Source organism: Lycium barbarum, chromosome 2, assembly GCF_019175385.1.
Source record: "Lycium barbarum isolate Lr01 chromosome 2, ASM1917538v2, whole genome shotgun sequence".
In the NCBI taxonomy this organism is placed as follows: domain Eukaryota; kingdom Viridiplantae; phylum Streptophyta; class Magnoliopsida; order Solanales; family Solanaceae; genus Lycium; species Lycium barbarum.
In genome coordinates, this window is record NC_083338.1 from 123,410,364 (window position 1) to 123,430,697 (window position 20,334).

Here is a 20,334-nt window from a genome sequence, read left to right on the forward strand (position 1 = left end):
ATTTAATTGATCTTATAAAATAGATATAAAAATAAGTACATGATAATTTTATCCATAATGTATAGCATGTGCATATCTTATTTTATTTTGCAAAATTATACACGTTTCCTCTGCAATAGACACCATCAAGCCAGAATAAAAATAAAAAGTAAAACGGTGAGTTATCACTTATCAGACCAAAAACAAAATATTCATCATGTGAATACACGTTAAATATACCAGTTGGATCTGATGTGAAATTGGTGCACTCTAATATAATGTGCCTAACACTTTTATCCCTCCTTTATTGATTGCCTCATTTAGTTTTCTCCACCCTTAGCGGCAATGGTAGTTGATTATATTTTGCTTGGTCAACTGTCTCTGCAGCTTCCAGTGATCATGTGATTCATATCTCCCCCATATCTTTTTTCCAGTGTTATCCTATTTAACTCATTAAGCTGAATTCTTTCTCTCACACACACATTGCCTTTCTCATGAGCATTGGAAATCTACTAATAAGAAATCTACAATGGTAATTTAGGAAGTGTTAGGTGAATATCGTTCAATATCTCCATATTTGATTGCTTATTTAAAAATAATTAATCTTTCCTTAAAAATTTAATAAGGAAAATGACTTCTCTCGTAAAAGTAGAGAAACAAGTTTGGTAAACTGCATTCCACATTGATCGTCTCCTCCCTACCCTCCAACACACTCTACCCCCACCTCCACCCTACTCGTCCATTTTCACCCCTGCTTAGATTATTTATAAATGTTTTAGGAATGATATTTTCGGCATACTTATCAAACACCAAAAATTAAATAAGAAAACCACTTATTTTTAAGGAAAACATTTTTGTCACGCCCCGAACCATGGCCTGGGCGTAACACGGCACTCGGGCCTTGCTTGCATGTGTTCGAGCGAACCTCATGGCTTGCTTGTCAACATGGGCATCAAAACAATATAATCTATATGATGCAATTTTAAATGAATCATGAAAATGTAATTTGCGGAATAAAGTCTTGAAGTTATCTCATAGCATAAAATATCATGAAAACATAATAGTTTGCAAACATAAAAGCATAACTGACTCTGTGAACTAACATCTGTCTATGAAACCTCTAAAACATGTCTGAATACTAACTACCAGGACATGGCCCTGGACTACCATAAACTGAATACTAATGCAGACTCCATGTTGAACCCCGAGAGAAGTGGGGCTCACCAATAAGCTGATATCTGAAGTGATCCTACTGCGCAGATGTATGTTCCTGAAAACCGGTATCTCCATCGTGAAGTGCAGGCCCCGGGCAAAAGGGACGTTAGTACATGGTGAATAGTACTAGTATGTAAAACCTGCTGAAATGAAGAACATGGCACAACATAGGTATAGGACATGAACTGAAACTGAATGTAACTTGAACATGAGCATGAAACGTGAGTAAAGTCTGAAAACAGTAAATCAATGGAAATACATGTATGTAAAACTGCTTGTAACGTGGGGGACGATATAGTATAACCGACAACATGATCTGGTACTTGCGTCCTACCAGGAGAACACTCACACCTTGCCAGGGGTATGAGATTTAAATTATAATAAGCATGTAAGGATCCAAACTGCATAATGAAGGTGTTGCCTCCTTGCTGACAACCCTTATCCTACGGTGACAACGTAGTTTCAGGCTATCTGAACCTTCTCGGTTAACTAAGCAATTCCCAAAAAACATGAACATGATATAGTTGGCTAAGAAGCCCATGATTTTCGTGAAATAACTTGTAATCATGATTTCACGAAATAACTTGTAACATGATTTCATGAAATATCTTGTAATATGGTTGTCATACCCCGTTTTAACCGAGTTAAACTAGAAGTACGACATATTGGTGATTCCTGTTTTTTGTTTGTTTTAAGGAGTCGCCACCTTATTATTTACGGTGAATTAGGACACCTAAAGTTTATTAAAGTAGTTATCTAAAGTTGATATTATTGTAAAGTCTACGAAACCAAAAGATCTGAGTAAGGGTTCAATTAGTCTAAAGGGAAGGTATTAGGCACCCTTTAAGACCTATTAACAATGGTTAACCGACCGGACTTATGATTAGTTAGGCTAAGTGTAAATAAAGTATTATAAGAAAGAAAATAACTTTGTAAATGTAACTAAAGTTATAGATAATATATAGGAATATTGTTTGAAAAAACAAGATTTGTAGAAGGTAATAAATTTATATAAAAGAGTATTTCCGATGCTATTTAAAAATATGACTTATACATGTTATTAAAGCTTTAAACGAAAGTATAATGGAATTGTTTAAAATAATACTTGTAGAGGAGATTCAACAAACGCGAATTTTAAGTAAAGATTATATTGTATGAATATTGTGATGTAGAAAATTTAGACTTGTTTTGTAAATAGGATGTAAAAGAAGCGGGTTTCCTTTCTCTTTCTTTATTAACTTTATTTGACCACTTTCGGCTAAAATACATATAATTGGGTAAATTTTGAAAATGTTCATTGAATTCATATTTTGTGTGTTAGTTACGTTTTAAAATTCCTAAGCTAGTGAGAATGTAAAATGATTCCTTTAACCCGAAGATATGTAGGCATGTATTTTGAAAGTCAATTACTCAAATAAATGTTATAGATATTATGAATAGTTTTAAAAATAGAAGTGAATGTAATTTGTGGAATTAACTACCCATTACTAAACTAAAACTCTTAATGTCATTGAGGTTTATCTAACTTAGCAAACAAATGTTAGTCATACGTTAAATACACAAAAAATAAAAATAGAGGGGTAGATATAATGTAAATGGGCTTGGCCCATTTGGACTACTGTGATCCGTTGGCAGCTATTGGGCTTCAGCCCAGTAGCAAGTTTTATATGTTGCTGCTGTTGCCTTGCCTATTGGGTTTTGGCCCAGATTTTTATTTCCTTGTTTGGCTGCGGATTGGTTGCTACTATATGGGGCTGACTCGAGAGGAGTTGTGTTGGGCTTTAGCCCAACGCCATATGCGGAAGAAGAACAAGTCTCTCAGACTCGTATGCAATGGTCATGCATAAAAACAAAAGAAAATGATTAATACATAATCAATGAATAAAACTAAACACATGAAATATACACTCAAAAACAGATCAGTAGATTGTGTATATATTGCGTATATTTAGGTATATCTTATGCATATACATTCATAAGGATGTATTGGCTAAAGTATACCCGTCGTATACATACATATACATAATCGATACAAATATACCTAGCATGTAAAGCTGAATAGATGCGGAAATATAACATATTTCATGGGGCCGCTTGAATCAATTAGCACGCAAGTTATCAACTAACCCAGCAGACAAGTTAACTATTTTATCATCAACTCTAGTGACTGATTGTACTCAAATAAAACCAAACACAATAATCTAATAAACTGCTGCCCAGTAAAGGTAAGAGAAAATATATATATACTCTACAGTCTTATTTAAACAAGTACCCGAACCAGTGCATTGCGTGTGTTGCAATAATCAAACATAGAAATCCAGCATACACTCAGTAATATTCATGAGAACATTTTCCAGATTAGCAACAAAGAAAGGTGAGATGAATATATCTCTAACTAGCAAGTAGACTTAATTGCTACCAATTAACATAACTGCTAGATCTTGTAGGTCACTCATCAAGGCATGAATCAAATGAATTATCATGTAATAGTTTTAGAATGTCAACTAAGTATGGGAATCCATATCAGATACATATGACAAGGCGATTGAACATATGATGGCAGACATTTCATTCACAAAACTCAACGGGTCACTTGCCTAAGTTTAAAGTCGCTAAACTTGAGTTTTTGAATGCTTAAACTCTTTTGAGCCCATTCTGATTTTGACAATACCAGAATCAACAGCAAATTTAAGGTGCCAACAGACAGTATTTTGATCAACAACCGTGAATAATTTTAGGCAACCATAAGACTTCTCTCCTATGTATTATGAAAATCCCAGCGTGAAAAGAAGGCAGAAGATGGACGAAAGGAATAGAAACACATACACGTCATTTAAACTTATAAAATAGTAATTGACTTTGGACCTCAATTATCATGGAGAATATTAAACAGTTTCAATGCTTAAGCGCCTCAAACCATCATATACTAGTTAAAACAGTCAGAGAACACCAACTAACCAAACACAGCAATAGAATCCAGTACTGCCTAAACTAAGCTAAACACAACAGTAACTAAAATGACTAAACCACAGCAGTTCAGGGGGTATTATGGTGTTCAGGCACACATTTTCAGTTCATATTCATCGTATTGACAATGCAGAAACACTAATATCCGTAGCAAAATATCAGCACCTCTTAATTCACATTTTTTACGATCAGTTTCTCATTTATCATGAATATATAAAGAAGGAAACAAAGTACTGAGTCACAGACATATCACAGACAGACAGGGTAGCAGTTGACAAAAAAGGGGGATCTTCGACATGTCATTTCCAGCTTAGATTATGATCACAATTTCCACAATCAAATCAAGTGATGTATCTTCTTTATTAAACTGAATCAGGCTAAATGTAGTTCAATTCTTCAACCAACGAAACGAGGAATCTACATTGGCATAGCAACTAGTCACTACTAATCAGATAAACGACCAATAGAATAAGAAACAAACACTGCATATCAACACAGGTCCAATACATTATTAGACTGACAGAATCAAGCTGCAAACTGATGCCTTAACCTCATGCTCAGGTCCCCATGCCAAACTAATACTTCGATGGGCATTTAAACATACAAACGGGATTGAATTAAATTTTCAGTGATTTAATGCTACCTTGGGACCTAATTGGTATAAACATATACAGTAGCAAACTCTAAATCATGGAAGAACAAATGATCAATACTCACTCGCACTGTTTCATATTAGCATTAACCAAACAGAAAACTTAAACTTACAGATAAAAGACAATTATGAAGATGGTCCAGTGTCGATCTGTTTTAATCATATACACGATATACCTAAGATATACACACCACGATGTGTATATCAGATGTATATCGAATGTATATCTTCTTCTTATCTTGATAACCCACTGTAACCCCCAACTTAAGCTTTTGCTTGTCCTCAAGCAACTACAACAATACTCACTACTAACACACGACATCTTAGCAAAATAAGAATGACTACGGTGGTTTTGGCATGTGTTCCTAGCACGGACTCTTCAATTCAAGAAAAATATTTAGGCTCTTATCCATCTCCTATTTGTGACACAAGATGCACATTTCGGAAAAATGTCAATTCACTATGCAACCTCAATTAATGACATAATCATAGTACGGGGGCCTCTATGCACATGAATTTCAACTTCCGGAAAGCCAGTTACTTTGAAACCTACAATCCTTATGCCCTCACATAGACCAAAGAATGTCCCAACACACATTTACGACATAAATGGGACAGAAGACTAAAGAGACAGAAGAACACTCACACTCACAAAGAAATTTGCATACCATGCGTGCACATACCATAGGCTTGCCTTTATTTTCCATGCATTCAACTTTGAACAATTTGATCGTGATCACATTAGGACTTTTTGGGCTTGTAACATTGGCTTAGGGACGGGTAGGATGAATATTTGGGTATCGGTGACTCACTCTCCTCGACACTTCTTTTTGACTTCATTCACCATTCTTCCTATCATTTCCGACCCTCCATTTTTAGCGTGGATTTATTTAGAACTTTGAACAAATTTTTTTTTTTTTTTTTTTATTTTTTATATATATATCCACGCTGAATTATGTCCCTTTATATTCGTGATTACCCCCAACAGGCCTTTGACCTCATTTTCCTCATAGCCTCATTTGTCAATCTTCCGTGTCAAGGAGGGACTTGGTGCCAAATGGGTTTATTCGAAGAAAAAGTCTATAGGCTCAAAAATGGGAGACTAGGGATCATTTTCTGTACGGGCCAGGCTCATTTAAGATACTTTGGGGTTAATACAAAGAAAGCCTAAGATCACTTCACAATCTAATTCTCCTTAGAATTCACGCACGACCAACCGGGCAAGTTCTAGATTGCAGGCATCATATGCAAATAGAAGCTAAAAACTCACAACACAATGGCATAAGGATTGTTTAAATACTCCGACTTCATTTCTGTTTGAAGATTTCACATACATAAACACCCTTTCTTTGCAATGTCATTAAAAGAACCATACATGTCAATATCAACAACTCAGTTTTGATGTACATCACAAATTATTTTTCGGAGGGATATCATTGAACTTGTAAAAACCATTTTTATCTATGCTAGAAACACGGACCACCACCACTTAAGTCAGCATTACTTTACTTCTATATTAAACATTCTAAACATGCTAGGTTCAACATACACACAACATTCTTCGGGAATAGAAACACATAGCAAAGAACAGCCGAAGAACGTCCTAACACATACTTGTTAATAAAAACAATACCAACAAAACAAAACAATAACAATTGTCTTAAACACATGCTTACTATCACAATTTTGATAAGATATTTACCAAAACAAAACAATAAAAACAATATCCAGTATACTAAAACAGCAATCCCAACAACCAATCAGCAAATACCACACCCCCAACTTAAAAACATGCATTGCCCTCAAAGCATCAATATAACGCAGTAAAAAATTTGGAGGGCCTCCCTGGAGCGCACTAGGCACCCGGATCTGTCGCAGCATCATGGGGTGGAGCAGTGGATGGGGGAGAAATACGGTGAGCCGGCTCTGTAGGCTGAGTTGAGCTAGAAGTAGCTCCTGCGGTGTCGGAACTTAACCGGGACTCCTGGCAGATTCTTTTCAAAGTACGCCGCTCCTCTTCCTCATTCTGTGGGCGTAACTCAGCATATGGATCAAGACTTTGGAGAATGGGCTCGAGATCTGGCGAGGCTCTGCTTCGCTTCCCTTTGTCCAAAGAGGGGATATCCTCCTCCAACTCCTCGTCGTGCTGTTCCTCAACCGTGTCATCGTTGTCATCATCCCCTAGTAAGCTCTGAATCGGCTGGTATAGGGTCTGTACCAACTCCGTGTGTACTTTAGGAAGCTGGTCTGTCGCCACAGCCACTTCCTGGGCCTTCAATTTCTGCACATCATCCTTGACAGACCGCAACTCACTCCGAATAGCGCCCAATTCCATAGTAGGGTGTGTCCTAGTCAGCTCAGTCATCCTGCGCTCAATACCATCTATCCGGGAGTGGATTTGTAATGATTGTAGGTGGTCCGCAGCCATCTGTTCTTTTATCTGTTCTTTTATCGGTCGCAGCGCTGCATCAATAGCCCTTTTTGTGTATAATTTTAGCTCAGTCATGATCTGCTTGACCTGCCTATTTGTGCGATCCGCTTGTAAGACCACCGCCCCAAAATTGTCCCGGTTGAACATCATTTTTCTCGCAAGCTCGGGTGGGACTCCTGGTGTTGCCTGCGGTGGTGCTGGGCTTGCTCCAGTGGAAGAGGTAGGACCACCCGAAGTTTGATACGCTCAAATTACACCTATTAATGGCGTAAAGCGGACGTTGTCAAATATAGTAACCCAACAAGGTTGGGGTCGAATCCCACAGGGAATATGGAGAGAAAAGAGTACTAATCGTATGCGATACCAATCTTTAAATGCTTTAATCCTATTCCGGATAGTTTGAATTGATTGTTGAATAATGTAATTGAATACTTTGACTTAGAATGTAATTAATATGAGAGAGAGACTAAGGTTGTGTTTCCCAATTTGATTAGATATTATGCTTCGGATTTCAATGTGATATACTTCTAATGGTTGTTCTAAGAATATGCACTTGATCTCTTAAAGACTTCTTAATGTTTCCCAACAGTTAAGCAGTATTTCCTCTTTTTGATTCTTCCGAATATAAAAGAGTTACAATCGAAGAGCGACCAATAATGCCAATTTAGACTTATTCTTATTCCTAAGTTAGTCTATTAAACGATGGTTAACGCCTCGAGTCATTGTTATTCAATCTTACCAATATTGACTCTCTTTCCCAAGAAAAGTCAATATAATGGCTTCGGCTAATGCTTGCAATCATTACCCAACGTTACAACACAAAGATAGAATAAATAACAACAACCATTATGCATATATCAATAATAGAAACCCATTCACATAATACCCATCATGGGATTCACAACCTTAGAATTGAAATTAGCTACTCATAATGTTTCTTGACAGAAAAAGCTTAAAGATTAACATAATACACTTACAATACTAATACAAGATGGAATGAAAGTGAAGTTGTTGCCTTAAATGCTCCAATCACTTCAAGATTAAAAATCTAGGGTTTATGCCTCTAAAATAAAATCTGAATAATGAATTAAAACCCTACATTATGTATTTATAGAGCCAAAAATCGCGTCAAGTTTCTGGACAAAAATGCCCTTACGCCGCATTGTTACGGACCGTAACTCAGGTTACGGTCCGTCCTTCATTTCGTCATTTGACCACTTCGACGTTACGACCACCATGCGACGGACCGTACCCTGTGTTACGGTCCGTCCTTCTGAAGCGTAAGTGGTGACAATTACTTGGCAACTCTCTGGAATTTTGGATGATGTTACGGTGAAGGGTTACGGACCGTAACACTAAACCGTAACACTGAAGATTTTATTGAAACTCTCTGGAAATTTAGCTCATGTTATAGTGACATGTTACGGACCGTAACATGAGTTACGGACCGTAACACTGATGGTTTCAATGAAACTTTCTGGAAATTCAGGCCTTGTTACGGTTCAAAGGTACGAACCGTAACATGAGTTACGGACACCGTTACGGTCCGTAACATGAGTTACGGACCGTCGCTTAGCTCAAATTTGTCCGTTTTTCCAGCATTACTTCTCATTTCCGATCCTTAGTTAATCAACCCTATAAAACACAAAAATAACATAAGAAACAATATAAAAACACTTAAAATCAAGCAATATTTCTAGTTACAAAGGCATAAAATGTGCCAAAATTCACGGCACATCAATATCCTATGTATATTTGACTTCAAATAGACTCTAAGTCCTGGAAATTCAGTCTAGGCATCCAAAACTACAATGTACATCTTTCAGATTCATTTTTTAGCAACTAGCATCCTATCCTAACAGCATCCAAACATCAAACAAAACAACATGCCGACAAGGAGACTACATAATTAAATAACTAAAGCAGCAGCTAAAGACTGAAAACAATAAACGTATCAAGGTTTACCTTTTTTGTGTGCAGTGACGGGGCGTCGAGGTCTCAAATCTACTCTCTCGTGTTGATAGATCCGAACTTCGAGCCAAATAGAGTTGATTGAAAGTATTGAGGGCTTTAAGGAACTAAAGTTCTGTATTTCACTCTCGGACGAATTGAATGAAAATGCTAGAGTAAGGATTGTTATTAGCAATGCTATTTTTTAGATGTAGCGACTGAAAGGTGTAAATGTTTTGGAGGTGTTTAGGCGGCTGAAAAAGCTCCCCTTCTAAAATGACTTGAACGATACTTATAGCACAGCATCTAGGGTTTTGCTGGGCTCAAAATTGGGCGGGATTTTTGTGAAATAGCCGTTTGAAAACCCGAATCAAATCTTTAAAATTCATCTCCTTTTTCAAAAATTTCAGAAGTATTTCTTTTGGGCCCTTTACGTTGACTACATCGTTGAAGAGGAGAGAAAGAGGGTATGAGAGAGAGGAGCGGGGGGACAGAGATGAGTGGGTGACAGAGTGATAACGTCCAAATACACTCCTCAAAGAGAAAATGTACACGGTCGTATGCAATATATTTACCCAACTATGAGTCGGGGTCGATCCCACAGGGAACAATATGCTAGGCGATTAAGAAAGTAAGGAACTTTCACCAACTAAGCTAAAGCCAAACGATAAATGGTATTTTGGTTTTTTTAGAAATTTATGACTAATGCGGAAATATAAACTAACCTAGAAAGCAAGTAAAATGATCAATGGCCACAAGCATGGATACAAGGGAAATTACTCTCTAGTAACGATCCAATGTATTTTACAATTTTACAACTAAGAGCGGGTTTATGTCAATAGATAATGATTTCTAAAATCTCATTGAAAGTCTTCCAACCAAATCAATGAATTTCACTCTAAGCTTTTCCAAGCCTTAGAGTGTGATATTAGGCACAATCAATTTAACCTCAAGTAACTATCCTCTTCCGAGCTCAAGTTATTAGATGAGTTTAATGACCCAAATTCTTGTTAATTAATCTTTCCCAAACTAGATTTCCTTTTCCAAGCTCAATCTAAGTAAATGGGTGAGTCCTAGGGTTAGCTAATCCCTTTGGAAACATTCAAGAACGAGATTAATTAAATCAACAAAGACCCACTTCAATAACAATAAGAATCATTCAATACATAAGCAAAACAAGAGTTTCAATCCAAACTTTAATCAAGAATATTTTCATAAACAAGATTCAAGTCTAGAAATGAAATACTACACACTAAAATATTCAATACAAAACAAGGAATTGAAGAAAGGTTTAAGAATTATCTCATTAAAGTGCTCCAATCTTCTCCTCCAATGGTGTAGGTGAAAACCCTAGCCTCCAAAACTTGCAAAATGACCAAAGATGGAAAATGTTTTGCCCTAGCCTCTCTTTTGTAGCTCCTCTAATTCTTCCAAGTTCAAAAGAATGTCAAAATCTGCCCCCATATTTCTGTTTTTGCAATTCTGCCCGTTTTTGCAAAACTGTCCACTTTTGACAGTTTTGCAAATCTGTCCCGTTTTTGCAAAACTGTCCAGTTTTGACAGTTTTGCAAAAATGTCCAGTTTGACCTCTTTTTGACTTTCTTTTCACTTGGTTTCTTCCGATCACTCATTTCAGCTACTTGGCTTGTTTTGCTCTATTTTGTTCCATTTTGGTCCATTTTGATCCATTTTGCTCTTTTATGCTCTCCGGGCATCTTTTCCTACAAAACAACATAAAAACACAAAAAGTAACAACAAAAGTGCTTAAGGAGTCACAAAAGCTTAAGGAATTAGCGTCGAATATCGCGTAATTTCACGACTCATCACAGAGGCGTGGGGGACAGGGGTAAGTGGAGAGGAGCGTGAGGAGAGACGAGGAGGGAGAAGCGGGAAAGAGAAAGGGGAGTTGCGGCTGTGGAAGGAGAAAGAGAGATTAGGGTAAAGGGAGAAAGAGGGAGGCCGGTTGGAGGGATTAGTTTTTTAGGGAAAAATTGGGCCAGTCGGGTCGGGTAATCATTTGGGCTGGACCGGGTAAGATTTGGTTGTGGGCTGATCTGTTGGGTAGGGAAATAATGTCGGCTGGTTGAATTAATTAGAGTATGGGCTAATAATTTAGGCCATTTATTTGGCTGAAATTCCTTCTCTATATTAATTATCTTTGGGCTTCTAATTTAATAACTAGTACAACATATACTATGTAAAGACAATTAATATGTAGAAAAATAATGATTTAACAAAGCGTTGTCTTGTAATTAATTTAACGAGTCCAAACCCGAAAACGAAACGATGACTAACCGTTTAAAATTTGTGATAAAGTAATGCTCATAATGTTGAAAATAAAAGTAGTGATATTAATAGTAGTAGCAATAAAATATTGTGAAAAATGAAGTATTTAGCTCGTCAGTAAATTTAGAAACCCGAGTAAATTAAATAAAAGAGGGACAAAATTGGGTGTCAACAATGGTTTCTTGAGATAAGTTGTCAAAGTCTTGCAAACGTGTTCTTGATTCATGAGTAATAACAATAGTTCATAATTATATATATAATTGACTTGAAAACATGCTTGTAACTTGCTAGATAAAATAATAAAGTTTCATATAAACATAATGAGAACACATGAGAAAGAATTCATGGTTCATGGATTAAGTTAGGGTTCCTAATAACCGTAATGGAAGATTAGGAATACAATAACGAATATAGATACAAAATTCATGTACATAAATACGGGCTACCAATATGTTGGGTTTAATGCCCTAGGATTTGAACTTCATGAATATCAAGAAACGGAGCATGGGGAAGAACGTAGAGATTCCCACATGTGGATGGAAGTTCTACATACCTTAATTGCTCCAAAACTTGAATTAAAGACTTGAATTTTGGAGAAGATTTCCTAAATCTTGAGTCTTGAACCTTGAGATGGGTTTTCTTGAAAACCCTATATTAGAACAATAATTTATTGCTTAGATCATTAGGATATATGTAGAATTGAGTTGGAATAATTAGAGTGGACTTACCTTGGTGTTCTTGATGATGGAGGAGGGTAGGAAGTCGTTCTAGGGCTTGAAGGAATGAAAACTAATGATTTGAACTGTAATGGACGAATATATACTGTTATGGAAAAATTAGATTTTCGGCCCAGCTAAATACTGGCCGTATTTTGAAATACGGGTCGTATTTTGAAATATGGACTGCACTGCGTCTCTTCAGTAAAATGGTCATAACTCTTTGTACAGATGTCCTTTTGACCCCCATAATATACCGTTAGAAAGGTATTTCAAAGCTCTAAAACTTTCATCAAGGAAGTTTTTCCAAATTCCAAATAAGTTTTGAAATACGGGCCGTATTTTGAAATACGATCCGTATTTAACCATATGACATCCAACTGCCAAATTCCAGAATGCTCATAAATCCTTGGTACCAGTTTACGATTTGAAATACGGGTCATATTGTGAAATACGGTACGTATTTAACCATATGACATTCAACTGCCAAATTCCAGAATGCTCAGAAATCCTTGGTACCAGTTTACGACTTGATTTACGGCCGGTAAACTGAAATACGGTCACTGTTCATGGGCGTAAACCCCCATCTTACAACTAAACAGGGAAATTCCTATTCCCACATTCTTTATCTGATTTTCTAAGTCTAGGATCATGGTCAAAGCTTTCGTTAAAGGTACGAGGTGTTACAATACCTCCCCCTTAGGATCATTCGTCCTCGAATGATGGGTCATGGTTAAGAATATGGATGAGCATGGCTTGAATACATAAATGTGAAGAAAACATGACATGTAACATGAGACATGAAAGGATGTGATTACATGAAAACATGGATACTGAAGCATGAGACATGAAACATGAGCGCTGGATACATGATATGAGCGTGAAACATGAGACATAACATGACATGGGCTATGGAAAGTTACGTTGAGAGTTCTCTGCTTTCTGTTCAAACAAAAATGGGTACTTGGATTTCATATCCTCCTCGGCTTCCCATGTAGCTTCCTCAACCTTCTGGCTCCTCCAAAAGACTTTCACTGAGGCTACTTCCTTAGTTCTCAACTTACGAACCTGACGGTCAAGAATGGCTACGGGGATCTCCTCATAAGTCAACCCATCCTTAACTGTTATAGTATCAGCAGGAACAACCAATGACGGGTCTCCTACACACTTCCTCAACATGGACACATGAAACACGGGATGTACAGCAGCCAAATCTTGTGGCAACTCAAGTTCATAAGCCACTAGACCGACCTTTCGTAGAATTCTGTAAGGTCCAATATATCTGGGACTTAGCTTCCCTTTCTTGCCAAACCTCATAACACCCTTCATGGGTGAGACTTTAAGGAACACCCAATCATCAACTGAAAATTCTAAGTCCCTTCGCCTCACATCTGTATAAGACTTCTGGCGATTTTGAGCCGTTTTCAAACGCTCCTGTATTAACTTGACTTTCTCCATAGCCTGATAAACCAAATCTGGTCCTAACAGCTCTGCTTCACCAACTTCAAACCAACCAATTGGTGATCTACACCTTCGCCCATACAGAGCTTCAAACGGTGCCATCCCAATGCTAGCATGATAACTGTTATTATAGGAAAACTCGATAAGAGGCACGTGATCATCCCAATTACCTTTGAAGTCCAAGACGCATGCTCTCAACATGTCCTCTAGAGTCTGAATAGTACGGTCTGCCTGGCCATCTGTATGCGGATGAAAAGCTGTGCTAAGGTTCACCTTGGTACCCAATTCTTTCTGAAAGGATTTCCAGAAGTTCGCTGTAAACTGAGCACCACGATATGAAATAATGGACACTGTTGTCCCATGCAATCTGACAATCTCATTAACATACAGCTTGGCATAATCTTCTGCTGAATCTGTGGTCTTGACTGACAAAAAGTGCGCCGACTTAGTAAGCCTGTCAACTATCACCCAAATAGAGTCATCTCTCCTGGCTGAGCGAGGTAGACCTGATACAAAATCCATATTGATCATTTCTCATTTCCAGACTGGAATATCAATATTCTGAGCCAAGCTACCAAGCCTCTAGTGTTCGGCTTTCACTTGCTGACAATTCGGGCACTTAGCTACAAAATCTGCCACATTCTTCTTCATATCGTTGCACCAGTAAATCTCCTTAAGATCATGATACATCTTAGTAGAACCTGGGTGAATGGAATACCTGGAATTGTGAGCTTCTGACATGATTCGCTCTCTGAGTCCATCTACATCTGGAACACACAATCTACTTCGGTACCTCAAGGTACCATCATCTCCCCCTTATTCGAAAGCCCTCGTCTTATGCTTGTGAATTCCCTCTTTCAGCTGCAGCAAGTAGGGATTATTAAACTGTTTCTCCTTGGCTTCCACGACTAAAGAGGAAAGAGACCTATTCTGAACAACCACACCACCATCCTCGTTGTCCAAAAGTCGAACTCCAAGATTGGCCAAACGGTGAACTTCCTTTGTCATAACTCTCTTATCTACGTCCACGTGGGCTAGACTTCCCATGGAACGCCGACTAAGAGCATCAGCTACAATATTTGCTTTCCCTAGATGATAAAGAATATCCACATCGTAATCTTTAATCAATTCGAGCCATCTCCTTTGCCTAAGATTCAGCTCCCTTTGCTTGAAGATATACTGCAGGATTTTATGATCTGTGAAAATATCAACATGCACTCCATACAAATAATGACGCCATATCTTAAGTGCAAAAACTACAGCTGCCAACTCTAGGTCATGAGTCGGATAATTCTTTTCGTGAACCTTGAGCTGACGAGACGCATAAGCTACAACTTTACCATGCTGCATTAAGACACATCCGAGACCAACTCCCGAAGCATCACAATAAACCACGAACCTTCGGTTCCCTCTGGTAGAGTCAACACTGGCGCAGAAGTCAGTCTCGTTTTTAATTCCTCGAAACTGCGCTCACAGGCATCTGACCACTGAAATTTAACTTCCTTCTTCATCAGCTTGGTCAATGGTGCTGAAATAGACGAAAACCCCTCTACGAACCGTCGATAATAGCCTGCTAAATCTTGAGTCTTGAACCTTGAGATGGGTTTTCTTGAAAACCCTAGATTAGAACAATAATTTCTTGCTTAGATCATTAGGATATATGTAGAATTGAGTTGGAATAATTAGAGTGGACTTACCTTGGTGTTCTTGATGATGGAGGAGGGTAGGAAGTCGTTCTAGGGCTTGAAGGAATGAAAAATAATGATTTGAACTGTAATGGACGAATATATACTGTTATGGAAAAATTAGATTTTCGGCCCAGCTAAATACTGGCCGTATTTTGAAATACGGGTATTTTGAAATATGGACTGCACTGCGTCTCTTCAGTAAAATGGTCATAACTCTTTGCACAGATGTCTGTTTGACCCCCATAATATACCGTTAGAAAGGTATTTCAAAGCTCTAAAACTTTCATCAAGGAAGTTTTTCCAAATTCCAAATAAGTTTTGAAATACGGGCCGTATTTTGAAATACGGTCCGTATTTAACCATATGACATCCAACTTCCAAATTCCAGAATGCTCAGAAATCCTTGGTACCAGTTTACGATTTGAAATACGGGTCATATTGTGAAATACGGTCCGTATTTAACCATATGACATTCAACTGCCAAATTCCAGAATGCTCAGAAATCCTTGGTACCAGTTTACGACTTGATTTATGGCCCGTAAACTGAAATACGGTCACTGTTCATGGGCGTAAACCCCCATCTTACAACTGAACAGGGAAATTCCTATTCCCACATTCTTTATCTGATTTTCTAAGTCTAGGATCATGGTCAAAGCTTTCGTTAAAGATACGAGGTGTTACTTCTTCATACCAAACGGTAAACACACCCTAGTAAGATAATAGAATTATGTGCAGAGGCGGACCTACATGGAATGCACTCCCACCCTTCAGAAAAAATTATGCATATATACCTCGAGAAATTAGTATACATTTAATTGTGCACTCTAACAAACGAAAGTGTCTTTGGGGCACATTGGTTGCAACTGTTGCTTTCCTTACACGTCACCCCGTATCGAACCCGAATGTCACTTTTTATTATTTTTTTGAGCCTATTTTTTGGAAAACAATAAGCGTTAAATGGGCTTGCTCAGATTCGAACCTGTACTGTCACCACATGTTGTACAGCCTTAGCCACTGAGCTATTTCTTTCATTTGCTTCACTATGTTAAATTTTATTTATTACAGATATTTGACCTATATACTTGTATTTTCGCTACTGCTACGCTATTAGTGAGCGATCTGACACAGTATTATCCCTCAGTCGTCATTAAAATTTTTGTTGACGTTTATGTTAAGACAATAGTATCCCCGGCGTCTTAAAATCCTAGGTCCACCTCTGATTATGTGAACACACATTAAACGTTCCACTAGATCGGATCTCAATGAAGTATAGTTTAATGTATTCATACGTGCCTAAGACTTTCGGCCCTCTTACAACAGTTGCCTCTTATATTTGTTTCTCCGCCTTACTAGCTGCAACAACTCTACTTCTCAACTTTATTTTTGCTCGGCACCTGAATTTCTGTGTTCAAAGTACCATCAGAGACCAATGAGTTCATATCCTCCACCAGGCAAGTTTCCTATATTCCTTTCATTTCTTTGTACAAATAATAAATTTCAATGTCCTTTGAGTAGAAATGTCTGTATATAGTTTCTCCCAGCTAGCATGTTCTTGGCCTTTTCACTAGTCAAAACTGAGATTTTTAAATTACTTTAAGAGGTTAGAAAAGAATTACTACTAGGATTTTCTCTACCAGCTAAATGTTGATGAAGACTTATGTTGACATTGATTGTTAGGATATGGTGCACCATCAGCACCACCACAAAGTGGTTACTATGGTCCTCCACCACCAGGAGGACCCCCACCCCCTAATTATTATCAAGGTTACTTCAATGATGATCAATACTCTCCACCACCTCCTCAACATATCTACCACCACCACCATGAACATAGCGGTTGTTCCTCATTCCTCAAAGGCTGGTATGTCATATGTCAACAACAACCTCCCTTCCCCACCCCCCACCCCACCCCTATCTATTTTTATAATGATGTGTGTTTGACTGAACACAAAATTAACTTGATAAATACTTTTTTATACATAACAAAAGTACCCTTAGAATATCTTGTAGTTTTAAACATCTTATGACATCAAATTAATTGATATAGCTAGGAATATGTTATTAAAAGTAAAATGGAAAATCTGAAGTTAAAAGGTCCTTTAATATAAAAAATTATCTTTTTTCTTTTTCTTAATTTGACTAAATAATAACGCGTCATATAAAATCCAACGGATGAGTATGATATCTATTCACGAAACGTTGATTGGTATGTATTATCTTATTCTAAGCATACTTTCATTTGGTCATGGCAATCTCTATCTCTCCACTACTTGATCTTGAATCAATTGACTTTTTGGCTATTACTTTAATTTCTAAGATTATAGTAAGTGTTCTAAGTAATCTTCTCAAGTTCAGTTGGTTCAAAACTGAAGTGCTATTATATTGCTTAAAATCGTACCATTTTTAACAAGTGAATAATAGATAAAAGAAATTCATTAAGGAAATAAACAATGACAATCACATAAAGAAATTTAAATGCCCGATCACCAATTTGATTAAGGAAAACCAATGCTTTAATACCACAAGAAAATAAACAATGACAATCACATAAATAAATTTAAATGTCCCTAAGAGATTTTCGCTTAGAACTTTTGCCACAATTGTTAGGTGTTATACGAGTAGAATTGACTGTCAAATCATTCGCTCTCTTTTTTCTTTCCACTTCCAAGAATATAATACAGTATTTCATCCGTCCCAATATTATTTGATTAGACATAAAGTTTAAAGAAAAAATGAAGACTTTTGAAATTTTCAATCAAACTTTAAATATTTTCCCTTCCCCTGCCCCAATTTAAAAAAAAAAAAAAAAAAAAGAGGGGTGAGTTTTGGGGGGAGGGGGGAGGGGGGAGGAGGGGTGCAATCTCTTTGCTATTGTTAAAAGAAATATACAAAAACTAATTACATGTGGACGAGATAAAGCCTATCCTTCCACAGGTGAATAATAAATTCAAGGGACATCAAAAAGGTAAATTCTATGCAAGTTTCTATCTACATATAACATTCAAAGAGTTAGATTTTTAAAACTTGCTTATAGTGGTAAAGGAATTCACTCAAGTTATAAAGTACTCTGTCTCGCTGAATTAGACAATTAAGTATGTCTAAAATTAATAAAGTGATAGTACATTTTTACATTTGAAAATTTTCAAATAATTCATAATTGGAATGGTGAATATGTGAATATAATTAAGTACAAGTCGAACTATATGATATAATTTTTTAAGTGATTTCTTAATAAATTCAATATTTTTCAAGTCAACCAAAAGCAACAATGACACTCTTTCTCTTGATTTCTCGGAAGGTCACTCAACTATAGTAATTGTAACACAATAATCATTTAACCTTGTTTTGTAACTGAAAAGTCACTCAACTTTTATCTTTGTAACATAAAAGTCATTCAACTCTGTTTAGTCAACTTTGTTGACGTGACATTTTTTAAAAAAGTTAAATCCTTATTTTATATAAACTCACCCATTTTTACCCTTTAGTAACCCGCTCAACTAACCTGACCCGCTATCCAACGAATTTAGTGTAGAACTTGATGAGGATGTCTAAGAACTGATCATTAGTGTAAATTTTGTAGAGCAGAGGATTAATATAGTAATTTTGAACAAAATCACTACTTTTGGCTCCTGCATTAATAAGTGAATTGAAACGTTGATTATTGTTGTTGCATTTACTTTTCCGGCAATCACTACCAACTTCTTATGGTATTCTTTGTAAAATTCAAGCTGCTTGCTCAAGGCATAGGCGAATTCAGGATTTTAAGAGGATGTGTTAACCATTTTAAATAAAATTAAAAATAAAATAAAAGGAAGTGCATTTAATTGGGTTCGATCCAGGCCTTAAGGGATTAAACCTAGCGTTTAACCAGTGCTCCACTCAGTCTAGTTTGACCATGTGTTCCTTCAGTTAATATTAGATATATTTTAAGAATTATATACATAATATACCGAGTTTAGTCGACCCTGTCTCAAGGGAATTTTATTCTGAATACATCATAAATGAAAGAAGAACAAAGGCATAATTAGACTCAGTTGATTTACGTAATAATTTGTGAATATAATTCATAAATCTCCTTGAAGAACTGTTATTACTTGCAAATAGCCTAGCAGTAGTGTCATAATAATCGGATGAACTTGAGGCAAAATTTTAAGGCTTGAGTAGGGAAGAGAATCTAGCCACGTTATTAGTAAAAAATTACTAGTAAAATTTCAGTCCTTAGTGTTTTGTTATAAAAATTCGAATAGCGGGTCGGTTTAGTGGTACGGATTACTAAATGGTAAAAATGGATGAATTTAAATTAAATAAAGATTTAACTTTTTAAAAAAATGTCACATCAGTAAAAGTTGACTAAAATGAGTTGAATGACTTTTATGTTATCATTACTATAGTTGAGTGACCTTCTGAGAAATCAACTCCACTCCTTAATTTTTTATCTCTGTTTATGAAAACTGAACTATATTTATTTACCTACTGTTGAACAACTGAACTATATTTATTTACATAGACAACGTTCCCTCTGTCCAAAAAGAATCCGAATCATATTTTTACTACTTTTTATTGTTGGTATCTTATTTATTCTATTTATTACTTATAAAAATTGATTGCATTTTGCAGTTTGGCTGCTCTCTGTTGTTGCTGTATTTTGGAAGAGTGTTGTTGCTGCTGCTTCTAGTTGGTTGGATTTTCCACCTACCCATATATCATGTACCTGTCAAACGTAACTTGCTATCTATTTATTTTATTTCTCGAACTTTAATATGATTATAATAAATAATGTTCATATTGGACGACTTTGAACTGCAAACTCTGTATGAAGGTCTTCTTGCTTTTGATTATGTATTTTTGAAGGCATGTTGATAAATGATGGGAGGACAAACGCCAGCTAGTTATATTTTAGGAATTAAATACTGTATGATTGCTTGAAATTTGATGTAGTTTTAAGATTTTGATGACGATCTTTTATATTTCTAGCTGAATATTGAGATG

General features: G+C 36.5%; 1 protein-coding gene across 1 annotated transcript; it reads left to right on the top strand.

The window, feature by feature from the left end:
* Nucleotides 1-16,638: 16,638 nt before the first annotated feature.
* LOC132621812 (protein CYSTEINE-RICH TRANSMEMBRANE MODULE 11-like) lies at nucleotides 16,639-20,275 on the top strand. Its single transcript, XM_060336260.1, has 3 exons — nucleotides 16,639-16,796; nucleotides 17,023-17,206; nucleotides 19,963-20,275. Exons 1-3 carry the CDS (start codon nucleotides 16,775-16,777, stop codon nucleotides 20,018-20,020), a joined length of 264 nt encoding a protein of 87 aa, XP_060192243.1. The 5' UTR covers nucleotides 16,639-16,774; the 3' UTR covers nucleotides 20,021-20,275.
* Nucleotides 20,276-20,334: the final 59 nt, after the last annotated feature.